This window comes from Leptonotus elevatus, chromosome 4, assembly GCF_054856555.1.
Source record: "Leptonotus elevatus isolate MCC_2025b chromosome 4, RoL_Lele_1.0, whole genome shotgun sequence".
In the NCBI taxonomy this organism is placed as follows: Eukaryota; Metazoa; Chordata; class Actinopteri; order Syngnathiformes; family Syngnathidae; genus Leptonotus; species Leptonotus elevatus.
In genome coordinates this window covers 6,553,204-6,576,895 of record NC_141242.1, presented here as the reverse complement: position 1 = coordinate 6,576,895, position 23,692 = coordinate 6,553,204, and the positions used below count along the sequence as shown (strand labels likewise).

The window sequence follows — 23,692 nt, the reverse complement described above, 5'->3', positions numbered from 1 at the left end:
ACTTGCACAAGCACATAAAAACTAATTCAGCAAATGTGTTAATCAATATGACAATGTTTAGCTTTGATTTTCACTATCAAAACAATTTTAATTGAATGATTATTGCATTTGAAAACTGTCAAATTGGCATGTTAATTTTTTTTTTTTTCAACCACTGCAGAAAATGACTCAATGTAGAAAAGAAAGGGAAAGTAAACTTGAGATCTTTGAGACATGCTTTATATTAAAAAACACAAAAAAATTAAGGTCGGAGAAGAAAGATGAGTTGAATAGGTCACATATAGATTGGGGAAAAACATTGAAAAAATGCATTTTGGTTTATTTTTCCACAAAAAGGCATTTGAACAAGGGTGTGTAGACTTTTTATATTTGTTGCGGTTCTTTGGCCACAAAGAGAAGCAGTTGAATTTGAGAGGACAATTTGCTGATGAAAAATTTGTCTGTCCTTCTATTCTGCTGATATGATGGCTACGCGCCTGATTTCGTTTTTTTTTTTAACATTTACTGAAGTAAAGTAGTTGAGTCAGCACTTTTACCAGTCTTTTTTTTTTAAACAACTGTATATGGACTTCCATGTATTTATCAAATGCAACTGCACACAAGTAACAAAGTACTGTACAACATTCTTTGTCTGTTATTATGATTTCTGAGGCGCCTTGAATGCAGCACCTGACTGCCACTCAGTCATAAGTTTGTCGTAAAGTTCAACAGCGTCACTTGGGGCGTCTCTCCAACAGGGGGCGCACCCCGGGAGAGCCTCCCAATCCAAGCAACTTCTCCCGCACCATGAGCTGATTTGGTCCGGGACAGACGAGGGAAGATGGCGGCCACTGACCAGTCCCGGTCCGAAGCTGCCAAACAGCGACGGCAGGATCAGCTGCAGCGATGGCTGGGCTCGGAGACGGACCAAACGGACTCGGAAGCTCGGGATACCGCGAGCAGCTCGGGGACTCGGAGGCCGAGGGTCCGTTTCGCCCAGGGCGCCGTGTTCATGGCCGCCTGCTCCGCCGGGGACCAGGAGGAGGTGGCGGCGCTTCTCCGCCAGGGAGCTGACATCAACCACGCCAACGTAGACGGGCTGACAGCGCTCCACCAGGTCGGTCAAGTTAGTCTGGAAACTTTGAACAGAACATTTACAAAGTGGGGAAACTCCGTAGTGGGGGTGGGGGGGTATTGTGCAGCGGGGTTAATCGAAACATTTCCGTTAGCCGCTAGTGGCGCTTAAATTCAGTCTATCACTTTATTCTCTTTTGGTTGTGTTTAAAAAAAAATAAAAAAAACAAGCCTCGTCATTAGCAGCGCCATTTGTGTCTCGCTCGAACACTTTTTGGCTCACGGCGACGCCTTTCACGTCACATTTGCGGCAAACGAGGGCGAGTTGCACTTTTTTGGACTTGACAAGTTCTTAATGGAGTGTACTGGCTGATTGGATTCAGTGGCCTGTTTCATCAGCTGACTAAAATCTCTTCTCACACTGTTCGCATGTGTTTTTGAGCCGAGGTACATATTTTAGATTAGAAAAGTCACACAGCATTTATAAGCAAACAGTGGCTATCCGAAATCTATGCACAACATTGAAGAAAAATATGAAAATGGCAAGGTGTTGAATTGTCCTTCTTGGATACATCCCTGGCACAGAGAAGAAAAGCAACACCTTATTTTTTTGCAACATGAATTAGATCTCTGGTTTGGAAACACTCCTCAATTATCACAGTTTGATCGTCCAAAACAACATACAGTTATTTTCTTTTTTTTTTGCAATGTAAGAAATCTGCTGTGTTCTGTTTTCGAGGCACTCTGGAAATCCTCACTGTCACACAAGCCCTCACCGATGCACTGTTTCCCCTTTCTACTGCCATACGTCATGTCATAAACACACAATTTGCCTTATAAAGTCCCCACACGTGCATGGATTTAGCTGTAAAATTGCTATTTAAGTGTCTGCACACTCCAAAAGATTGTTCTGGCCCATTTGCACCCCGTGATGTCATGCTCGCCGTTAAAAGCGGCGTTCCTGCCTCCTGAGTGACTTGTATGGTGCAGATTGTGTGTGCCAACAATATTCCGCAAACGTGCCCTCTTTTGGTTGAGTCACACGCGTCACCCAGTGTGGTCCTCCGCTGCGCTCCATCCCTTTCTCCAAGTGTTGCTCATCAGTTGCCGAGCAACCAGAATTAAATAAAGTCGCGCGCACTCCAAACTTTCCGTCCCCTCCATCCAAAGGCTTTATGTCTTCTCCGCCATTTCTCTTTCCTCTGCCACCCCCTCCTCCTCCTCTCACCAATTCCCCATAGAGGGGACTTTTGGGAGTTCAAGATGAGGAAATGGAAAACTTTTCTGGAGCTGCTGTTGTCAAAGGCGCGTTCCACAATGAGTCACTTGATGAGCGAGGGAAGGAGTCTGCTGGGAGGCTGCGCATTGCCCCCCTCGTAACATACAAGGGTGCCACAAGTACCCTCTGTTCATTCATCCAGCCTGATTGCTCACACAGTTGCCCATCTGGAGGTCTTTTATTCGATACAGCAAATTGGCAGGCATGATTGGAAATCTAAATGAGGACGGAGGCTTGCAACAGCTTTGTGTGATTTAGCCCAAAAGCAAAGCCTCTTATAGGTGGCTGCAGTGAGAAGCTACTAAAGAGCAACAGTGCAACAGCGGGGGGTGCTCAGGTTGTACTTAAGACCGGTGATTCTCAATTGGTTGGTCAGGGCCCAAAATTGGGTCGCAGACAGGTTGTAAAAAAATTTACAGCAGGTTCTCGGTTTCTGACCGCACTGACATACCACGTTTTGGGATTACCAATGGCACGGCATTTTCTGGGCGGTGTAAGAATTCATCATAATGCTCACAATCCCCGTTTATACATCCCATCCACATTGGAAATAGTTTTAGACCTCCTACATGGTTTTATACAAATTTAAACTTATTCAAACACATTGTATAAGTAGGGCTGAGCAATTACAATTAATCGAATTCAAATCGACATCGCAGTGTCATAGCATGCATTTTTCAAATTTTTAAGGCTGCAATTTTTGCATGAACCAACCAATCAAATCAAGACTAACCTTTTTTTTTTTTTACCTTAAGTTGCAATGAGTGTAAATTGATTAGATATTATGCCTGGAGAGGGAAACATCCAGATGCTAATGTTAGCGTAGCGATGGAGCTCAGCTAACCCAATGAGACTGATGAGCTGCGCTAGTGTACTCCTACGTTAGTAGTACCTCACTCCTTGTAGCTTTTAAAGTGGGTGCTGAATGCAGAGTTGGCAGATATTGACTTTTGAGTTCTCCACAAGTTCTCAAAATTACGTTACATTTTTTTGTAATCACTTACAATTTGTGTTTGAAATTGCCCCACCTAAAATGTTTGTTGACAAGAAAATACAGTTTGCTGCAACACACAGTGGAAATTTAAGAAATAAAAACATTTGGTTATATAAAAAAGAAAACACATTTTCTAATCATTATATTAGTATATTTTTATTGTTTAATAAAAACTTGCTTCAGGTCCCTGGGATTAGCCTGCCAAAAATTGCTACTCAAAATTAGAACAAATGAAGTCATTGATTTGCAAAACCGCAAAGAAAAAAAAAATTTCAAGCCTTTGTTGGATTGGTGAAATTGAGTCATGTGACAAAAGCTTCTCGCCGAGTCAAATTTCCATTTCTTCATCACTTCTTCTACTCCGGTAATGATGAATGTGTCGGTCCTTACTACACGCCTGTGTTCCCAACTCCGTGACAAGATGAAAATGTGGATCCCAGGTGACAACACGGCTTTAGAATCACTGCTTATTGAGACGCTTGTTGGGCTGTCGCCTCGTGCTTTTGAGGGCTGACAACACATGGAGTCAACTAAAACTCAAGTCTGCCAGCCACTGAGGCCAAACTGCATGGATTGTCGCCACTGTTGCATGACTCAGATTTGGGAAATGTTGACAGAATGTTACGTGGCAAAAAAAAAGAAAAGAAAAAGAACCCCATCAAACTCATTCAACAGATGTTGAGACGCTTTCTTCTAATCAATGAAATTGCAACTCACTGACGACACTTCCTGAGTTGTTGACCCTTTGGGCAGGCAAAATGTGCAAAACTGTTTCCAGACGATTTTTGGTTCAACGCACGGCATCTTGATTTCTTAAGCATATTTTGGACACAAGACACTTCAAGGTGCTGTACAAGGAACATCCAAGACGGAATGTAAAAGCAAACAAACGGGGGACATTTGAAACAAAATAACAGAAATTAAAGGTCTAAACTTCTAACAAACATGAAAATGTTGCATTTATGGAACTTAATGTATAGTTAGATATGATCACATGGAATTTTAAAGTTAGTTAAAATTAGGGGTGTCAAAATTAGTGCATTAATTTTGAGTTAATTTAAAGTTCTTTTAATACCACTATATATTTTTTAGCGCGCGATTAATGACCGCCCCTTACTTGGAAAGCCTGTACTGGGGGAAGTCCAGTCGCAATGCAGCACTTGCGTCAAAATTTAGTAATTTAATAAGAATGCATATATTTGTGGGGACTGGGGTCAATATGTATCTTACAATTTAAAAATGTGTAGAATTTCATAAATTACTTCATTTTAAAGATTAGATAACTCTTAATATGAAAAGAAAAATGCACTGAGTTGTCACCAATGTCTTATAAATGCAATTGTGCCATCTAGTGGCAGAAAAATGACCAACACAAATCAACATCACTCGTTTTTTACCGTACAAAACATATTTTTAATTTTAACTAAATGTTATGAATTAGTATGAAGTAGTAAGTTACTGTATCAATGACTAAAAGATACAGCCATATTTATATTAGTAAAAAAAATGTTTCCCCACTTTTATGTTGAGTATGAAAACTTAGAAAAAATATTTTATTGTACATTTAGAACAGATATCAAATTTGCGATTAAGCGTGAGTTAACTATTGGCAGAAAAATGACCAACACAAATCAACATCACTCGTTTTTTACCGTACAAAACATATTTTTAATTTTAACTAAATGTTATGAATTAGTATGGAGTAGTAAGTTACTGTATCAATGACTAAAAAATACAGCCATATTTATATTAGTAAAAAAAATGTTTCCCCACTTTTATGTTGAGTATGAAAACTTAGAAAAAATATTTTATTGTACATTTAGAACAGATATCAAATTTGCGATTAAGCGTGAGTTAACTATTGGCAGAAAAATGACCAACACAAATCAACATCACTCGTTTTTTACCGTACAAAACATATTTTTAATTTTAACAAAATTTTATGAATTAGTATGAAGTAGTAAGTTACTGTATCAATGACTAAAAGATATACAACCATATTTCTATTAGTTTAAAAAAAAATCCACTTTTATGTTGAATATGAAAAAAAAAAAAAAAATTATTGTGCATTTAGAACAGATATAAAATTTGCGATTAATCGTGAGTTACCTATTGAAGTCATGCTATTAATTACGATTAAGGTTCAAATAAAGAGTAGACAGTGCAATAACTTTGATATATGACCGGCCGCAAGTTTAGGTACACTTGCTTAATTAAAGTAGTGACATTCAATACAGTACAACGGATTCCTTACAATTCTTCCTTTGCAAAAATAGTAATGATCGCCTTTTAAATTATTAATGTAGCCCTAAGATGGGATATGATGAGCCACAGCCACAACATTGCATTTCAATTAAAAATCTAAGTGACAACAAACACAACAGTTCACAATGTCACAGCATGAACTTGAAGTGCTCCATTTTGTTGGCCTCAGGAAAAACCGCGACATCGATTTGCTCATTGATGTTTTGCAGCCCTCATCACTGGAAGTAGACACAACAAATAGACAGAGCATTCATTGTTTTTGAGTTTAAAGATGATTTATATAGATGGGTTTCAACTTAGTTTTTTTTTATTTTCTTCTAACAACAAACCAAAATGTCCTCTTGACTAACACACACTTCTATATCTTCCTAACAAAGCATTGCGTGTTTGCTGAACCTCTGGCAGGCCTGTATCGATGAGAACGCAGAAATGGTTCAGTTTCTGGTGGAGAGCGGGAGCAACGTCAACACGGGCGACAACGAGGGCTGGACCCCCCTGCACGCCGCGGCATCTTGCGGCTTTATCCAGATCGCAAAGTGAGCCTTGGACGCAATTTTTGTTTATAACGTGTTGGGCTCGAGGTCTTCCTTTTTACAGGTGCGAAGTTCTGGTGAGCTTCACACATCCGTGGCTTGTGTGTGTGTGTTTTGAAGGTACTTGATAGAACACGGCGCCCATGTGGGCGCGGTGAACAGCGAAGGGGAACTTCCTCTTGACGTGGCCACGGAGGACCCCATGGAGAGGCTGCTGAAAGCTGAAATCAAAAAGCAAGGTGATGTGCTGATGTCAATGAAAATGTTCCTAAATTGCCGAGGGATGCAACCGCTCCAGGCACGGTTTCTTTTTTTTTTGTCGCTCGCTGTCACGACTTTAGAGAACTGTTAGTTTTGTGTGGTGTGATACATCTTACAGATGAATACAACACAGTGTAATTGGAATCTCCCCTCTGGATTGCCCATGAATGCAACACAGTATTTCCTTAGTAATGGTTGCAAGTAGACAAAAATACACACTGTTTATTATTTTTATTTTTTTTAAATGAAAATCTGTATAGTAACTAAGTGAAATTGTAGTTGCTCTGTCGTGGGGCGTGACAAAAATTAAATGAGAAGGAGCAATGTCTTCACGCGAGTTTTCTAATATTTAGGTTTTTGAAAGTGTTCATCAAATTAGCTGATCATGCGATATAGTAGTTGCTGAGTATAGCGATATATTATTGCAATATTTAACATGCATGAAAATAAATTATATTTTTATTATCTAATGAAAGAATAAAAAAATGTCATGCAGCAAAATAAGCAATTGTAATTACCTTAGTTTACATTTTAGTTAGTGGCTGTCTGGTCAAATTCAGATAAAAGTAGGGGTTTGGCAATATATCGCGATATTACAGCGCGCAATTCTCGAATTGATTCGATATGCGACGAATCGATTTTTAAACATCAATTTTTAATGGGAATATTCAACAAAATGTCTTACTTAGGGTTAGGGTTCACACATTAAGCATGTAATGTTATATTAATGGAACATTAAGCCTTAATATTTGATTCCAGTGCTGTTCAAACATGAAACAGACGGCAACCTGTTTGTTAAATGCAGTGGCTCAGTTATAGGCCTGAAGTTTCAGATAAATAAATAAATTTTCATACAAATCTTACAGTGTACATGTACAAGTTTACTGATTAGTATTTTCTAAATTTGAGTTAAAAAAAATCACAATAATCAATTTATAGATTCGCATCAGGATTAATCGGCATCGAATCGTGACCTATGAATCGTGATACGAATCAAATTGCCAGGTACTAGGCAATTCTCACCCTTAGATAAAAGCATAAAATTTCATATGAGACTTATTGCATGTCCTTTGCGATATTCAATAAGATATCGCGACATCGATTTTTTTCCCGATATTAAAACATTTTAAATCCCTTATGTGGAAATCAGATTTACAGTCTGATTGATGTGCATTTTTAGAACCACGCAGAACCCTGGGGTTGATACTGGGATGGCTTGATGTCATGATGAAGGGCATCTCGACAATGGCAGTTTGTCCAGCAACTAGTTGCAATTGTTTTTTGTTTATACACCAGTTTTGCTCTTGTTTGGCACCATATTAAGTTGTACAGGTGTACATATTGAAGTGTAATATGTCCAAAGAATGCATAGTAACTGACAACCGAACACTGGTCGCTTGAAGAGAGGCAAAAAATGTTTGCTCACAGTAGATAACTATTGTTGTTTTTGTAGTGACTTGATCTCACATCACTGTTGGCATCAGTTCTTTTTTTTTTCTTAAAGGAAAGCCAACTTCCCCCCCAACAAAATCTTGACAATAATATGTTCTATGCAGCCCCAGTAGTGTAAATATGGTATTTTGGTTAATATTGTGTTAGTGGAATATGAGTTAAGCAGCAGTTTTGATCCATATCAGAAGGCGGCCATTTTGCCACTTGCTGTTGAGTGAAAATGACATCGCAGTTGCTCAGGTCTCAGTTAACAACCAATCACAGCTCGGCTTCAGAAAGCAGGTGAGCTGTGATTGGCCGTTGCCTGAGCAACTGTGATGTCATCTTCAGTCGACAGCAAGTGGCAAAATGGCCGCCCCCTGAGATGGGTGCTTCATAACTCATATTCCACAAATGTAATATTCATCGGAATGTCAAGTTTAGACTCGTAAGGTCAAATATAACATACTACTGTCAAGAAATGTGTCAGGCTGATTTCCACTTTCAAGCCAGGAAGTCAGTCAATTGAAAGTTGGTTATTGTAATATTGAGGTCTGTCTCTTTGAACAGACAATCCTCAACAGAATCATCAGCATCGAAAATGTCTGGATTCCGTCATTGCTTGAATTTAATGGCGTGCTCGCGTCGACGTTAACAGGAATCGATGTGGACCAAGCCCGAAAAGAGGAGGAGAGGATCATGCTTCAGGACGCCAAGGCGATGCGAGAGAGTGGCGGCACTCTGACCCCGCACCCGAACACGAAGGCAACGGCTCTGCATGTCGCGGCGGCCAAAGGATACATCGAAGTTTTAAAGTGAGAATCTGATGAAACTTGATTTCTGGCCGTCCCGAGTTCTTCATGCGATCTCTTCTGCCCTTTGACCAGGGTGCTGTTACAGTGTGGGGTGGATGTGGACAGCCAGGACGTCGACGGTTGGTCGCCCCTGCACGCGGCAGCTCACTGGGGGCAGGAGGAGGTGTGCACGCTGCTCGCGGACCACATGTGCGACATGAGCGCCGTCAACAACGTGGTGAGCAGCTTGCAAACAATCTTTAGCCACGTGACGTGCGAAGCCGTTACTTAGGACCCAGCCTGCGCTGTGAATGTCCTTGTAGGGCCAAACACCTTTAGATGTTGCAGATGAGAACCTGGTGGACGCACTGGAGGAGCTGCAGAAGAAACAGAAAGCTGTGAGTGTGCCCGCACGCCGGCGACACAACTCTTATTCTGTCAGATGAAACCGATATGACTGATAATGCAAGAGTGCTGAATGTCCTCTGTGTTTATGTGTGTTTATATTCCTTTTCAGCTGCGCACCGAGAAAGAGAAACAGACCCCTGTCATCGACACCAGCCTGCAAATCTCCGCTGTACCAGCGCGCACACGCAGGTCAGTGCCAATTATCCGTCGGCTTGTCTCTGTGGCTTTGCGCGGGCACAAACCTGAAATGAACCTGAGTAGCGGCATTCTCACCGACCATGAGAGTTCGCAAGAGCTCAAGAGCTGTATCAAAAATAACGCCTTTACCCAATGACATCATCTGTTTTGATTCAACAATATTTTGTTGGTCGTAGTTGCGCCGTTGACGATCTCGCACCTTTCATAGCTAAATATGGTAATCAAAATATGTAGTTCGTCACTTGCTGCAAATTATAACCACAATGAATGATATTGTGAAAATCTTTCTGAAAGGATACGTTCCAGGACTCTCCTGTTTGCCAACCAAAACACTTTATTTGGAGTAGTGCTGTAAAATTAATCGATTATCAAATTAATTGACAACTATTTTAATTATCGAGTAATCGTTAAGAGACTTTTTTTTTTTTTTTAATTTTCCAAATCCTCTGATTTCAGCATATCAACAGTAATTTGTTCACTGATTTCTGTAGTCTTTCGTCTTCTGTGTTTAATCAAAATAAGACAATTGCAAACATCTGTGTTTACTTTGGAAAACAATGACAGAACCAGTAACATAGTGCAACATCACCCCCCCCCTTTTTTTAATCACTATATGAATAGAAAGTACTAAATAAATAAATAGTAATCGGGGGGAAAAAGGCTTTTGTAGTACGCTTTAATGCAAAATAAAAATCAATCCGATTAGTCGTTTAATCAATTTAATCATCGATAGATTAATCGATTCTAAAAATATTTGATAGTGACAGCACTAATTTGGAGCCACACTGAGAGCTAATTTTGAGAAAGGAAAACAAAGATACCTGCAACGGTGTAAATATTTAGTTCAGAAATCAAATTATTTTGCAAATTGCCGTTCCACTGGAGTTCTGGGATATCAAAAGTCCAGCCTGGAGGTTATTTACATGGTTCAGCTTTTTTTTCCTGGCCTACGGCATATTGTAAAAACAAAATTAAACATGACATGACCCACATCAGACCATGACAAAGGAGGATTAGGGCCACATAGAAAAGAAATGCAAACAGTTGACCTACATTGAGATGGTATTAGCATATTTAATAAACAAATGATGAAGAATATTAGAATTGCATGGCAACTAATGTTAATGTTAGGCCTAAACTTAGACTTAGACAGCTGCCCCACTATTTTAAACATGGTATTCTGACTAAAGTTGTCTTTGTAGAATATGAGTTGAGCAGCAAAAATCCATCCGTTTTTATCCAAATTCAATATTAATCAGCGCTGTGTTTTGACTCGTGGGGGAAGATAATTTTTTTTTATAAAGAAAATGTTCCACTTGACTTCCCTTTTTAAGGTTCACTAAGATTTTTAGAGGATGATGCACTTTTAAGTCCAAATTGTATCAGAATAACTCAGGATAATGTTTTATTGACAGGTCAAGTGATTAAAAAAAAAGAAAGAAGTAAAAACTTTTTTTTTTTACCCACTGACAAAATACAGTGGAAAAATGTCAGATCAGCTCAAACAAATGGTTTGTAAACACAGCTAATTTCCTACATCACAAGACTACTTACTGTAGGTTTGCCTGTGTTTTTTAATGCTTCAAATTTGATCAACAATAGGATTGAGCTACATTGGATGACGTATGTGGCACCTGATCTTCCCATATTTATCATATCGTATTTCATGTGAACATGCACACAAACACTGTGATTGGCTGGCAACCATTCCAGAGTGTACCCCACCTACTGCCGGAAGACAGCAAGGATAGGCGGTTAAGAAAATGGATGGATGGATGGATGGATGCACACAAACATGGGTCAACTGATCCTAATGCTAACCACAGCTGTGACAGTGTTCGACCGTGAAGGTGTTTGGTTGAGTCCGCTAAGAGCTCATGAACAGGTTGAACTTGCTTTGTTGTGCGGGCCTCTTGAAGTCACGTCCTGCATACTGTGCAACCTTGAAGTTTTCAAGTTTTTTTCACGTTTTGTAATGTTACAAATTACAATCTCATTCCATACAACGGAAGCGGATTAGGGCCAGTGAAGAGTGGAAAAAAAAAAAAAGGTTTGGCAGGATTCTCACTTTATCTTTAACTCATTCACTGCCATTGACTGCTATAGATGTCAAAAATTCATTTGAACTATTTGTATTAGTTAAAAAAAAAATCTACTTTTGTTAACAAGAATGTGAAAACCTAAAAAATGTTTAATTGTACATTTAGAAAATATATAAAATGTGTGATTAATTGTGAGTTAACTAGTGAAGTCATGCGATTAATTACAATCAAAATTGTAATCGCCTGATGCCCCAATTTTTTTATAATCTTCTTCTTTCTTTTTTTATCGTATCAGGTGCATACAATTTATCATTGTAATTAATCACATGACTTCAATAATTAACTCACGATTAATCACAAATTTTATATCTGTTCTATATCTATAAATGTACAATATATTTTTTTAGGTTTTCATACTATTAACAAAAGTAGAAAAAAATGGAAAACTAATAGAAATAGTTCAAATGAATTTTTTATGTCTATAGTGGCAGTGAATGAGTTAATCTCAGAAAATTCTGACTTTAATTTTAAAAAATTCTGACTTTAATTTTAGAAAATTCTGACTTTAATTTTAGAAAATTCTGACTTTAATTTTAGAAAATTCTGACTTTAATTTTAGAAAATTCTGACTTTAATTTTAGAAAATTCTGACTTTATTCTCAGAATTCTGACTTTAAAGTTAGAAGTCAGAATTCTGAGAATAAAGTGTGAATCCTACCAAACGTTTTTGCTTTCTCTCTTCACTGGCCCTAATCCTCTTCCGTACATTACAAAATGGAATAAATGTCCCCAACCCCCTCAAAATTCTACACACAACACCCCATAATGTTGTGGGGGGTTGTTTGTTTTTTTTAAAGGAAAAAAATCACATATCCACAGCCTTTGCCACAGAGCTAAAAATTGAGCTAAATTTAGTTAATTGGACAGGATTTTGAAAAGGTCCCCCAGGTAACAATGCATGTCAGAGCACAAACCAGGCATGGAGTCTGTAGACCTCCAAAACAGGATTGTCTTAAGGTACAAACCTGGGGAAAGGTACAGAAAAAAAAATCTGCTGCTTTGAAGCTTCCAATGAGCACACTGGCATCCATCATCCATAAATGGAAAAAGTTAGGAACCACCGGTACTCTTCCTAGAGCTGGCTGACTGTCTGTAATGAGGGGGAGAAAGGCCATAGTCAGGGAGGTGACAAATAACCTGATGGTCACTCTGTCAGAGCGCCAGCGGTCCTGGCAGCCCGCCAGCAGTTTGCTAAAAGGCACCCGAAAGACTAGAAAATTCTGTGGTCTGATGAGGCAATGATCAAACTCTTTGGCGTGAATGCCAGGCAACATGTTTGTTGTAGTCAACCAGGACCTGCTCGTTATCTGACAAATACCATCCTTACAGTTAAGCATGTTGTGGAGATGATTTTCAGCAGTAGGAACTAGGAGACTCGTTAACATATGAAGTTTTTTTTTTTTTTACATGAAATTAAGTGTCCATCAAAGTAAGCGTTATCATTTTTAAAGGTAGAATTGCTTATAGTGTGCTTGATTAAGTTTCACTTTGCGGTTGACCAACTTAAGCCTCGCACGTGATGATTGGCGTGTGCCCTCCTTTTAATTGGCTGCACATGGAACTGATTAGCTGTTGGCATGCCACCTGTGTCTCCTCTCCACGCCCGCTCAGGACTTCAATCTCGCGCATGAGCAGCAAGGAAAAAATCTGCCTCCATGAGCGAGAGAAGCACCCGCCACCTGCCCTGCAGAGCAGCCCCGCGGAGGACGAGGAGGACGAAGGCCAGACCGCACGGACCCAAAGTCAACCCAAAGCCTCCAGCAGTTCCAGCTCGGAGGAGGAAAGCGAATCGGAGAGTGACGCGGAGTCTGGTGAGAGAAGTTGCCTTAAAGGAGAAGTGTAGATTTAATTGCTACACGTGAGATTTATGTCACCTTTGACTTTTGCATGGCTGCAGAGAAAGCAAAAAACCGAGAGATCATAAACAACTTGAACAACAAACGCAACACCAGCAGCCTCCTTCCTACCTCCATGCCAGCAGGCACCGCTGCAAACCAAGTCAAAAAGGTAAAATGTGGAGTTGTTTAAATTTGGACTGGTGTCTGCAACCTGTGGCTTTTTCATTGTTTTGCTCTGTTGCTCTCTGTGACTGAGATTAGTTTTTCATAAATAAATTTAAAAAACTAAATTTGATGATGGTGCTCTTGTAACATTAAAATATATATTTTTTTTTCCCCACTCAAATGTACATCATCAGCACCTGGCGCAAAGACTTATTTAGCAATATTCAGCGATAAAAGTTAATATTTTTTCTAGAATTTTTATTTTTTTAAGTTAATTTATCTTTATTTTCAATGAATACCTTTTAAAACTCATGTTGCCACGAGCTGTCGACTGAAAATGACATGTGTGCTCGGGTAAGGACCAATCATGGCTTAGATTGCCAACGTCACATGACCACACCTAGAAAGCAGGTGAGCCGTGATTGGTCGTTACCGGAGCTCTGAGCACCTGTGATGTCATTTTCAATCAGCAACAAGTGGCAAAATATGCTTTTGCAAGTGAAATGAAAAATAATGATGTTAGAAAAAATATTAACTTATTGCTTAAAATAGCCAAATGACTCAAATATTCCTTGTAATGTCCTTGCTACAGGAATTATATTAAATAAACATCACTCACACCTCTTAGGTGACATCTTAAAATTGTGTGTGAAAAATTAAGCTAATGTCTCTAGCCCTGATAAACTGACGCTGAAGTTAAGGAAGGGGGGAAAAATCACACTATCCAGGTAAAATTTATATTCTAACTATACTGTGTATTTTACAGTGTTTAGTGAAATGGTCTTTTTATAGCAGACGCCATTTGCGGTTGGCATTTTTGCTTCGCTGTAGATTTAATGAATACAGGGACTCACTCATTGAGCTATTTTAAAGTGTCTATTTTTCAGAGTTGAGAATGTTTGTGATGTGCAGAAACAAAATTGTGTGCTCTGTGTTGCAGTTCTTTAATTTCATAAATGCAACACTATTGTTTTGGATATGGATGAGTGATTACCAATACAAGGTATCGGGCTCATACCTGGCCTTATTTCAGTATTGGCCATCCTCTTGCGACCATTTTACGATCAGGAACTAGAATTATTAGAAGAATAGAAAATTGCCGTTAATTTAATATAATTTTAAGGAAAATGTTATATTGAGATATATGGGTCTTTCTTAGAAATTAACTTTATTATTTCATTAATTTATTTTTAATTTGTATGTATTAAAATTACTAGCGGTATCTGTGACTACTCGAGTTGAGTCCTTGTACTGGTTATCGGTCTAAAAAAGTGGTTTTGAACAACATCCTTAGTTTTGGCAGCAACAAAAACGCACCGAATCCTATCTAACAGGAACCAGGCAAACCCGCAGCCACTGAGGCCCCGGGTTCGTGGAGAACATCACTGAAGAAGGCAGGCAGCTCGGTGACTCTGGGCTCAGCTGGACTGTCTGACTCCATCCCAGACCCGAACAAGTCTTCAGAGTCCGGCCTGGGGATGACCCGCTCAGCCTCGAGTCCCCGTCTCAGCTCTGAGACCGAGCCCAAGGTACGAAGCGCAGACTCGGCCTTTGTCCACCAACGCACGCTGTTCTTGTTTTGTAAATGCATCATCTGTTTGTCACAGGAACCAAGACTGGCCCGGGTTCCTCCTATTCCAACAAGGAGACTCTTTAGTATCCCCGACAGTAGTTCTGACACCACAAATAGGTGAGTCTCTGCTCTCACGCTTTCCCGCACTTGTGACCAGCATGCGTTTCTCACCGCGTTCGTCCCCTTGTTCACCTTGTCAGTTGGCTGAGTCGTAGCTCGTCCTATACCCGCCGCCTTCACAGCCAATCGGGGAATGATTTCACTAGCTCCAACCCCTGTTTGCCTCGCAGGTTGGTCATGAATGCCTGGCCTGTTTTTGTGCTTGTTTTGCCCGCGTTTCACCTTATTGCGTCTTGTGTGTTTTGTTTCCAAGTGGTCTTATTCTGGTTTTATTTACAGCTCTTCTTATGGAAGGAGGCTGGACGAAACCAGTGTGAACTCGGGTATCACAGGAACAAGCGCATCTGGACTCAGTCGCCTCAACAGTGCTTTGGCACAGAGGTGTGTGTGTGTTCACTTTTTCTTGGGCCACTTAAGCACTAATCACACACACACACACAAATTATCTATGCATCTTTCATTATTTTGATTTTCAACATGCAGACTTAATATGGACTTTTTGGCCAAAATAAAGACTTTCCTATAAAAGTTAAGGGTAGACTAGAAAATGTGTATTTGATGCTTGTCTTGTGTAATGTTAGAATGTTGAACGTTATGTTTGATTGGTTTAACTCACAAGATTTGATGATTATGAGTAATTTACTGAAAACAGACTTTGTAGACTGCTTCCAAAGGAAGGGCACCCGCATGCCAATCTTGCCAAATTTCAGCGTTGTCCCCCCGCCCCCTTTTGAGCAAAGGCCCGATTCTCGGACGTCTCTTAAAGATGAGCGATGAATCTTTGTTGTGGGGTGTACTAAGATTGAGACATCAATGTATTCCCCCCAACACCTGAACTGCTCAGAAAATAGATGAGCCGATGCTTGTAAATATTAAACATCTGTGCTCAACACAGTTGACCGCAGACTCTGATTGATATAAAACGGAACAACGGCCAATTAAGAAGCCACCTGAAGCTTGTGCAGTTGCCAGACACAAAAAAAAGAAGTAATGAGTAGTGGTGAGTGTTTGGAAAAAGTAGGGATGGGTGAGTAAGTACAGATCCCAGGTAAATGGTATCATGCCGATACCTGTATCGGCTGCCCTCTTGTGGTCGTTTTATGATCAGGAACTAGAAATTAGAAAGGTCGTTCACGACGATAAAAATGACAAGTGTTTTAAACCATGATGTACAATAGTTACCAGACAAGCTAACGGTAAGATTATTGTATTTCTTTTATGCCAAGGGTGTCAAACATACATCACACGGGCCGGATAAAAGCCCGCTAAGGGGTTTGTTTAATCCGGGCCTCGAGATGATCATGTAATTTCAGACCAATTAATCAGACAAGCCAACATCAAAACATACGTTTTGTAATTTCACAAGCGATCCTCAGTTGAGCAATGCAACTTGTACACAGAATTGACTTGAATGTCATTATTTTACGCACAACTTAAAGTTACGGTTTGTACATAGGCTAACATAACCATACTGAATATGACACACATTCAGCTACTGGTAACACAAACATATATGACATGGATTAATGTCCTACAACTTCATTAATTGCGCCACACAATGCATTCTGGGAACAATATATATGCAAACCAGCTCAACATAACACGTGTTGTTTTTTTGGAACAATATATTTACAGTTGAGCCCAGCTATTTAGGGCTGACCTGCACATCTGTGTATAGCTGATGCTAATTGTTTTTAAGTTATATACCATGATTTTACCGGCTCACTTGGTAAAATATTTTCCTCCATGTGACCCCTGAGCTAATATGAGTTTGACACCCCTGTTTTGCGTCTTTCTTTTTCTTTGGATTTTCCAGTGGTACACATGCCCTGTGGCATCATGCTGCCTCTCAAAGGTCAATCTGGGTATTACGACCGACATGTGGTGTACTGTGTTGGCCATATTGAGCACAACACACAATAGGAGCAGTAAGCGTGGTGATGTTTCCTTCATGTGACGGAATTTAAAAAAATCAGTTATTGTGTTGAAAATAGCTTGTGACAGTCTTACAATACATCCTCATGTTTGCATTTTTGCATTAAGATGCACTATTTTATAGCTCCTCATGACAATGTAACCTTTTTTTCATCTTTAGACTTCCTCAGGAACAGACAGAGAAGAAGGATCCGTCAACATTGGACACCAGCTCCAACCCTCAGAACACAACCGGCCCCGAATCCGAGACCAAGCAGCGGCGCAAGTGAGTCAGCGCAACAATCCGTGGGGCATTCTTCTTTGTGTTCGGTGGGTCATTAACCTGATTTTTGGCACATCCAGGTCCTACCTGACACCAGTTCGGGATGAGGAGGCAGAGGCACAGAGGAAAGCTCGCTCGCGGCACGCACGGCAGTCACGTCGCTCCACTCAGGTACATCGCAGCTCAGAACTACAGGATGTGCGCGGGCAGCCCCTAAACTGTGACGCAAATGTCACACTGTGATTTTTTTTTTTAAAGGGTGTGACGCTGACAGATCTGCAGGAAGCTGAGAAGACCATGAAGACCATGAAGCAGGACAACAAAGCGAGAGAAAAGGAGGAAGAGGAGAAGGAAAAAGAGAAAGAAGCAAAGTCTAAGAAGGGAGAGGAAGGGGTGGGCTGCTTTTCTTGTTGCGGGACTACATTTAATGCTGCTTTTCATGTCATGTGACCTCACAAAGCCGCACACTCTGCTCTGCAGGAGATGAGCTGGAGGTCTCGAATAGCAAGCTTGCAGAAGTCCGACCTGCTGGGTCTCACGCAGCCCGCCGGCACCCCACGGCCTCACACCACCGACGGGAGAGGTGAACGTCTCCACTTTGTCTTTTCTTAACACACTACTCAACTTGATGTTGAAGTACTAGGACTGAGCGATATCAGCTTTTATTATATATAAATGTTTTGGTCTTATAAGTTAGACTTGCTCTACAAAGAAGGCAAATGAACCATTGATTAGTCTTTTTTTTTTTTTTTCTTTTTTTTTTTTTTTTTTTTTTTTTTAGTGTTCACTATGACAGTTTAACAAAATGTTACCAAACAAGTGTAACGTAAACACAAGTCAGTCAGTAATGCTAACAATTCACGTAATTTTTCAGGTTACATAAAACGATATGTAAACATGTGGACTGCACTTAACTTATCTAGACCAGTGGTTCTCAAATGGGGGTACGTGAAGGCACTCAAAGGGGGTACGTGAGATTTTGTAATGTATATGCAAATTTCAGAAAAAAATGTAAGTTCAGGAAATGAATTTTATATTCGGTAAGCGATTCTATTTCAGTGTCCTAAAAACCAGCATCATGGTTCAACCCAACTTGTCATATGCCACCTAGAATCACCTGTCAATTACCTAAACTTTTTTTAAAAAATCAGTTATTTATTTTTGAAAACAAGCTTTTCTATGATCCCAAAAGATAACACTTTATGTTGATTTGTGTGCACAAATCTTTGTTTATAATTAAATTGGTTCTTTCTTTTTTTATGTTTTTATTCAAAATAGTTCAGGAGAGACCATGTAAACACAATGAGAGTTTCGAAGTTTAATAAATAAAACAATGATGGCACCCCCAGCCAGAAATGCTTTGCGCTAGTTAGGGAGTACTTAGCTGAAAAAATATTTCACAGGGGTTACGCCACTAAAAAAAAGGTTGAGAACCGCTGATCGAGACTATTGAAATATACATATCAAAATTAAAGCCTACTTGTACCACTGACTCATCGAAATGAAGCAAAGAGTCCCCCCCCCCCCCCCCCCAAACCTTCAACTTATGTGATTTTGAAAATGTCATTCTACTACATCATGGTGTCTATTTGAATTCAATAAATTGTTTAGCTCTATGAAGTACTTTCCTGGCTTTATTCCAGCGACCGAGGCCAGCGCCGGGGAGAGCGAGACTGAGCGATGGGCCCAGGAGCGCCGGGAGAGAAGACAAGCTCGAGCCAGGAGGAAGGCTCAGAGGAGCGGGGAGGTATATTCACATCTCGATAGAATAGAATAGAAAAGATAAAAGATAAAGGCACCCGGGAAGGTTGTTATTGAAAAGTACTGTCATCTCAAGCTTGATGACAACGATCCCAGCGGGGAGGAAGAATTCTCGGGCAGCCGACTGGATCCGCAGGTGTGTTGTGCTTTATTTGTGGTCTCAACGGAGCCATAACCAAAAGACAGCACTCATAACTTGTCGGTCTGTCTCCTCTGTTTACAGTCAGACCAGCTCTTGGGTTCCAGGTATGACTCATACTTTTGACATGTTTCCTCCTCCTGTCAGCGCTACAATAGATGAGTTTCTCACTTCCACTCAGGTCCAGCGCGCACTATAACGAAGGCGGTGAGAGCAAGGATTTCAAAAAGGTCAGCAGACAAGTTTTTTTTTTTTTTTTTTTTTCTGTATGTCTTTTGAATTTTATAAATATGCCCTTATTTGCTCTTGGACTCAGCTGTTTGAGGAGATGACCAGAGAAAACAGCCAGCTGCAGTCTCAGCTGCAGGACACGCAGAGGATTGTCAGTCAGACCAGGCTGGATCTAGAAAAGGCCACGCAGGTGCGCAAAACACCCACCCACATACAAAGAAGGTTCAAATACTGTCTGTCTGTCAGATAAGGGGCAGCATCCTGTGTGGCGGAGAGTCCGCTTCCGCTTGTAAAAACATGACTAATGTTATGCTTTTTAAAAGAAATGCTGAAGTTTTTGTTTGTATTTCAACTGTTGGGCATTTTCCCACAAAATATTGATTATGGATTTATTTTTATAAAACGGCGAGCATTCATTCAATCTTTCCACATACACAACTTTCCAAATCAGTATAGATCATCAGCCTCCTACCATAGAAAGGCAGTTTGCAACGGTGGAGCCCAACCCAAGACATGCTTAGGACTGCCCCCTCATTTGAAAACCATTTCATGCTGACGGTGTCTGCAGCATGAAATAAACATGAGAGCAGAGCCTTTGTTTGTTGGTTGCTATTTAAATCTATTTATATGTTTTTGTATTAACACATTTATTTAAATTTTTTTGTCAAATTTTTTTAAAATTTATTTTTACTTTTATTTATGTGTAAATCCTATCTATCTGTTTAAATTGTTTTTATTTACTTTTTTATTTATTTTGGCATTTTTGGTCCTCCATAAACTGAAGGCCAATTAATGGCAAATAGCTGTGAAAGAAAGCCCAAATGTTCCAAAGGGATGACTTTGTAAAGTTTGTTTGAAAAGCTTAAACCTATTTGTTCTTCTTGAACAGACATTCCGCTGAACTTGAACATTGTGTGCATGTAATTCCATGACTTCATCTGATCATTATAATCATAGTTGGTTCTCTGCCTTGCCTCCGTTCCAGAGACAAGAGCGCTTCACCGACTGTTCAGCCCTGCTGGACCTTGAGAGAAAGGTAAGAGCATCCTCGCTGTTCTCACCTGGTTTTGCATTTCTGTGGCCTTCCCGCGCCTCACTTACTTGCCACCTCCCCGCTCCCCACCGTTGACACTCCACCCCTCCCAAAACCACTTGACAATCACTCACTGCCGCTCAACTTTCCCGGTCCTTCATCACTTCCACTCCTCCTTCGTGTTCCCCTGATACTGTAGGACCGCAGGATTCTGGAGCGGCGGATGGCAGAGCTGGAGGAGGAGCTGAAGGTGAGCACGGGCGTGCGCTTTGCATGCTGCCGCTTGGTTAGCTTTGCGTGTGCCGTTCAGCATCGTGCGCATGGATTTTCAGCGAATGAATTTGATAGCTTGTTCTGAAAGTTCATGGGTAGAACACCTGTGATGGATTTTTGCCATTCAGCTCCTTGTTTGGCGAACAGCAAGTTATGCAAAAAGTATTGAAACGTTAAACAGGTAGACACCACCGCTCTGTATATATTACTGGATAGCCGTTAAGCCAAGACTTTTGAAGCCGCAAAGCGGCCATATTACCACTCCCAAGAAGCGTTTCTTGACACTCAATCCTACACATTCACAGTATCGAAATTGGAGAAGATTTGAGGCAGTACTTGGTAGAAACAGCATGATGTATGACAGGGTTGTCAAACATACGGCCTGCAGGCCAGAATCGGTCCATCAAGAGTTTCAATCTGGCCCGTGAGGGCAGAGCACAGTGTAGTTTTTCACTCAAATTAAGTGGTGTTGCTAATTTTGTCCACTGGAGGGCACACTGACAACCACTTAAATAACGTTCTAAAATTTGGCTGTTACTCAGGATTTGATGCAAATATTGTGCGCTCATTTTTGTTAAGAAAATTCCAATTATTCTGCAATAAAATAAATAAGAATATTTTCAGAATGTATGTATAATTATTTGTACCAAAAAAGAAATATTTTGACCTGTTATCTATACCTTATTTGGCCACTGACAAACTGGTCCGGCCCACTTGAGATCAAACTTGCGTTAGTGGCCCCTGAATTAAATTGAGTTAAACAAATTTAAAACATCATAAATCAGGGGCGTAAACACGTATATAAATTTATATGATTAATGATGTTTATAGGAGGAAACTTTTTTTTTAAAATATAAATTCCTTTATTAAATAATTATACCTGTAATTCAACAAAAGAGGCCTCTGCCAAATCTAATATTGGGGTCTAAGGAACTGAGCGATAAAAGGAAAAAAGGGGTTTTCAAAGCGGGTATGGGCTTTCAGCTATCCAGTAATGTAGACACTCATTCAAAAGTTTAGGTGAAGTTCACATGAAAAGGTTATTTTAGATCCATCTAAAAAAAAAAATCCCCCAAAAGCTAAATATCCCTGACTTTTGTGCGTACATCTCAAATGAATGCATGTGGCTTTTTACCACCAGGTTCTGGTTGACCTGAGAGCAGACAACCAGCGTCTTAAAGATGAGAATGGAGCCCTGATCCGCGTCATCAGCAAACTCTCCAAATAGACGGAGACGGGACGAGCCACAGAAAGCAAGGGACCCTCCTTCTCCTCTGCCGCCTCCTTCCTTCAGTCCCTCCACACACATTCCTCCCAAAGCCAAAGAGCAAGAGGAGGGGACAGCTGAATGTTGACTTGGCTTGTGATGCCTTTCAAACAGCTGGAGTGGCTTTTGTGTGCCTTGTTGTGTCTGTTTGTCACAGGGAAGAAGCATTTTGGCGTGACTGACCGGTCCCACAGATGCCAAAATGCCCACATGGGAGGGTCGCCCGTGCGTCCTGTACATCTTGGAGGCCACTTTGGTATTTAGTTTTTGTGAACACATTTGCATCACACATTCACAAGTTTGTCTTGCTGGCCGTCCTGATCTCGTGTTAACAAGCAGGAAAGGTTTTGATTTCTTCAAGATTCAGCCAAAAGATGGCTTCTCACGACATGCAAGTGTTTGAACCCACCTACCTCTCCACATATGCACCCTCCCTTACTCCTATATATGTTTTATTTTTTTGAACACACACACACACACTCCATGCTCTTAAATGAAAAGACCGCAGAACCAGGTCACGGCACTTTACTCTCTGCAAAGCAAAAGAAAAACAAAATTGCTGTTCAGCTGAAGCCTGTTAAGCTATGAATGTTTTATCATTGATTAAAAAAAAAAAGTCATAGTTTTTCATTGTAAATTTCTCTCTTCCAAGAGAGCATGGTTATGTATATTACATATGTATAAATATTAGTCTAATACCCTTTTTTTTTTTTAAAGTAAACTGTCATGTAGCCTTCCTTCACATTGGTTTTTCTAATATATTAAAATGGATGTTTGCACACAAAAAAAACAGTGTCTTGTTTGAAATGTACATGGCGAGGACTTGAGCATCACGATGGGATTCTTTCTCCGTTGCCTAACATGGTGTAGTCATCTTGCTCACTTGTAATTTGTGGTTACCTGGTTTACTGCTGCCTTTTGTTTGCACACTCCCTGTGCATTGTTTGTTTTTAGCAGACTGGCATTTGCTCACATTAGAGTCGACGTTCAGGGGGGAGAAAAATTTGCATTTACGCGTTAGTGACAAGTGTTATTTGCAGGGGATGGATAACGCGAGATGGCTCTGTATCTTCTTAGCTTTAGTATGTGAAGATCCATCAGTTTTGACCTCCGTAGAGCGAAGCAACGGTCCACTATCCTGCAAGCTAGACAACAAGCCAAGCTCCTAATAAGGAAGGAGCTCTCTGTAAATATCCCAAAGGTCTGAGAAAGGCAGGGAAGCTGGGAGGAAGAGGGAAGCGGATGGATCGCGGCCTTATATGGACAAAGCACTGCTTTTCCCAGGATTTGCCGCTGACACACACCCCCACTCCGGTTTAATGCCAGATGCTGCACAAACGGCTCCCTGGCGCCACCAAGAGGTAAAACCAAATGTTGAGCGTTGGTCTCACTGGGCCTTTTGCCTTCCCGGGACAGCACGTGTGTTGAACTTGTGGATTTTATAAATTCATTTTTTTTAAATGCAAAGTTAAAGCCCTAATGAGTTCAACGGATCTGTGCCTAGATTTTTTATTTTTTTTTATGAAACATTTTGTTGAACTTTGCATTACATTAATCACCATGGTCACTGATAAAGTGTAATTCTGCACATTTCTTCCAGTGCACTTCACAAGCTCCAGGTTCAGCAAAGATGATAGGTTATATTCTAATTTTAGAACTGGTTGCTTAGTGTCCTTAAATTTGACATTTTCACCCATTGAACTCCATGAAGGAAAATATATTAGGTGGGGGAAAAACAGGTAAATGGATAGAAAAACAAAAGAATAAGAGGTACTCT

At 40.3% G+C, this 23,692-nt stretch overlaps 1 protein-coding gene across 3 annotated transcripts; it reads left to right on the top strand.

The window, feature by feature from the left end:
• Positions 1-727: 727 nt before the first annotated feature.
• LOC147175272 (protein phosphatase 1 regulatory subunit 12A) lies at positions 728-22,685 on the top strand. 3 transcript variants are annotated; one of them, XM_086074218.1, is made up of 25 exons: positions 728-1,096; positions 5,997-6,127; positions 6,245-6,363; positions 8,475-8,631; positions 8,704-8,848; positions 8,934-9,008; positions 9,128-9,207; positions 12,930-13,129; positions 13,216-13,325; positions 14,656-14,850; positions 14,929-15,011; positions 15,095-15,184; positions 15,294-15,395; positions 17,110-17,214; positions 17,292-17,382; positions 17,470-17,604; positions 17,692-17,794; positions 18,855-18,958; positions 19,049-19,108; positions 19,196-19,218; positions 19,293-19,341; positions 19,428-19,532; positions 20,328-20,378; positions 20,575-20,625; positions 21,790-22,684. In XM_086074218.1, exons 1-25 carry the CDS (start codon positions 821-823, stop codon positions 21,874-21,876), a joined length of 2,727 nt encoding a protein of 908 aa, XP_085930344.1. In that variant the 5' UTR covers positions 728-820; the 3' UTR covers positions 21,877-22,684. The 3 variants fall into 3 exon arrangements, with proteins under 3 accessions (XP_085930344.1, XP_085930345.1, XP_085930346.1); XM_086074219.1 differs by lacking the exon at positions 20,575-20,625 and having other exon boundaries at positions 21,790-22,685; XM_086074220.1 differs by lacking the exon at positions 15,095-15,184.
• The last annotated feature ends 1,007 nt before the right edge of the window (positions 22,686-23,692 follow it).

Coding starts and splice junctions, on each gene's coding strand:
- LOC147175272 (XM_086074218.1), top strand. CDS start 821: ATGGCGGCCACTGACCAGTCCCGGTCCGAAGCTGCCAAACAGCGACGG. Junction 8,849..8,933: donor TGAGCGCCGTCAACAACGTG/GTGAGCAGCTTG, acceptor ATGTCCTTGTAG/GGCCAAACACCTTTAGATGT. Junction 19,342..19,427: donor AGAGCAAGGATTTCAAAAAG/GTCAGCAGACAA, acceptor TCTTGGACTCAG/CTGTTTGAGGAGATGACCAG.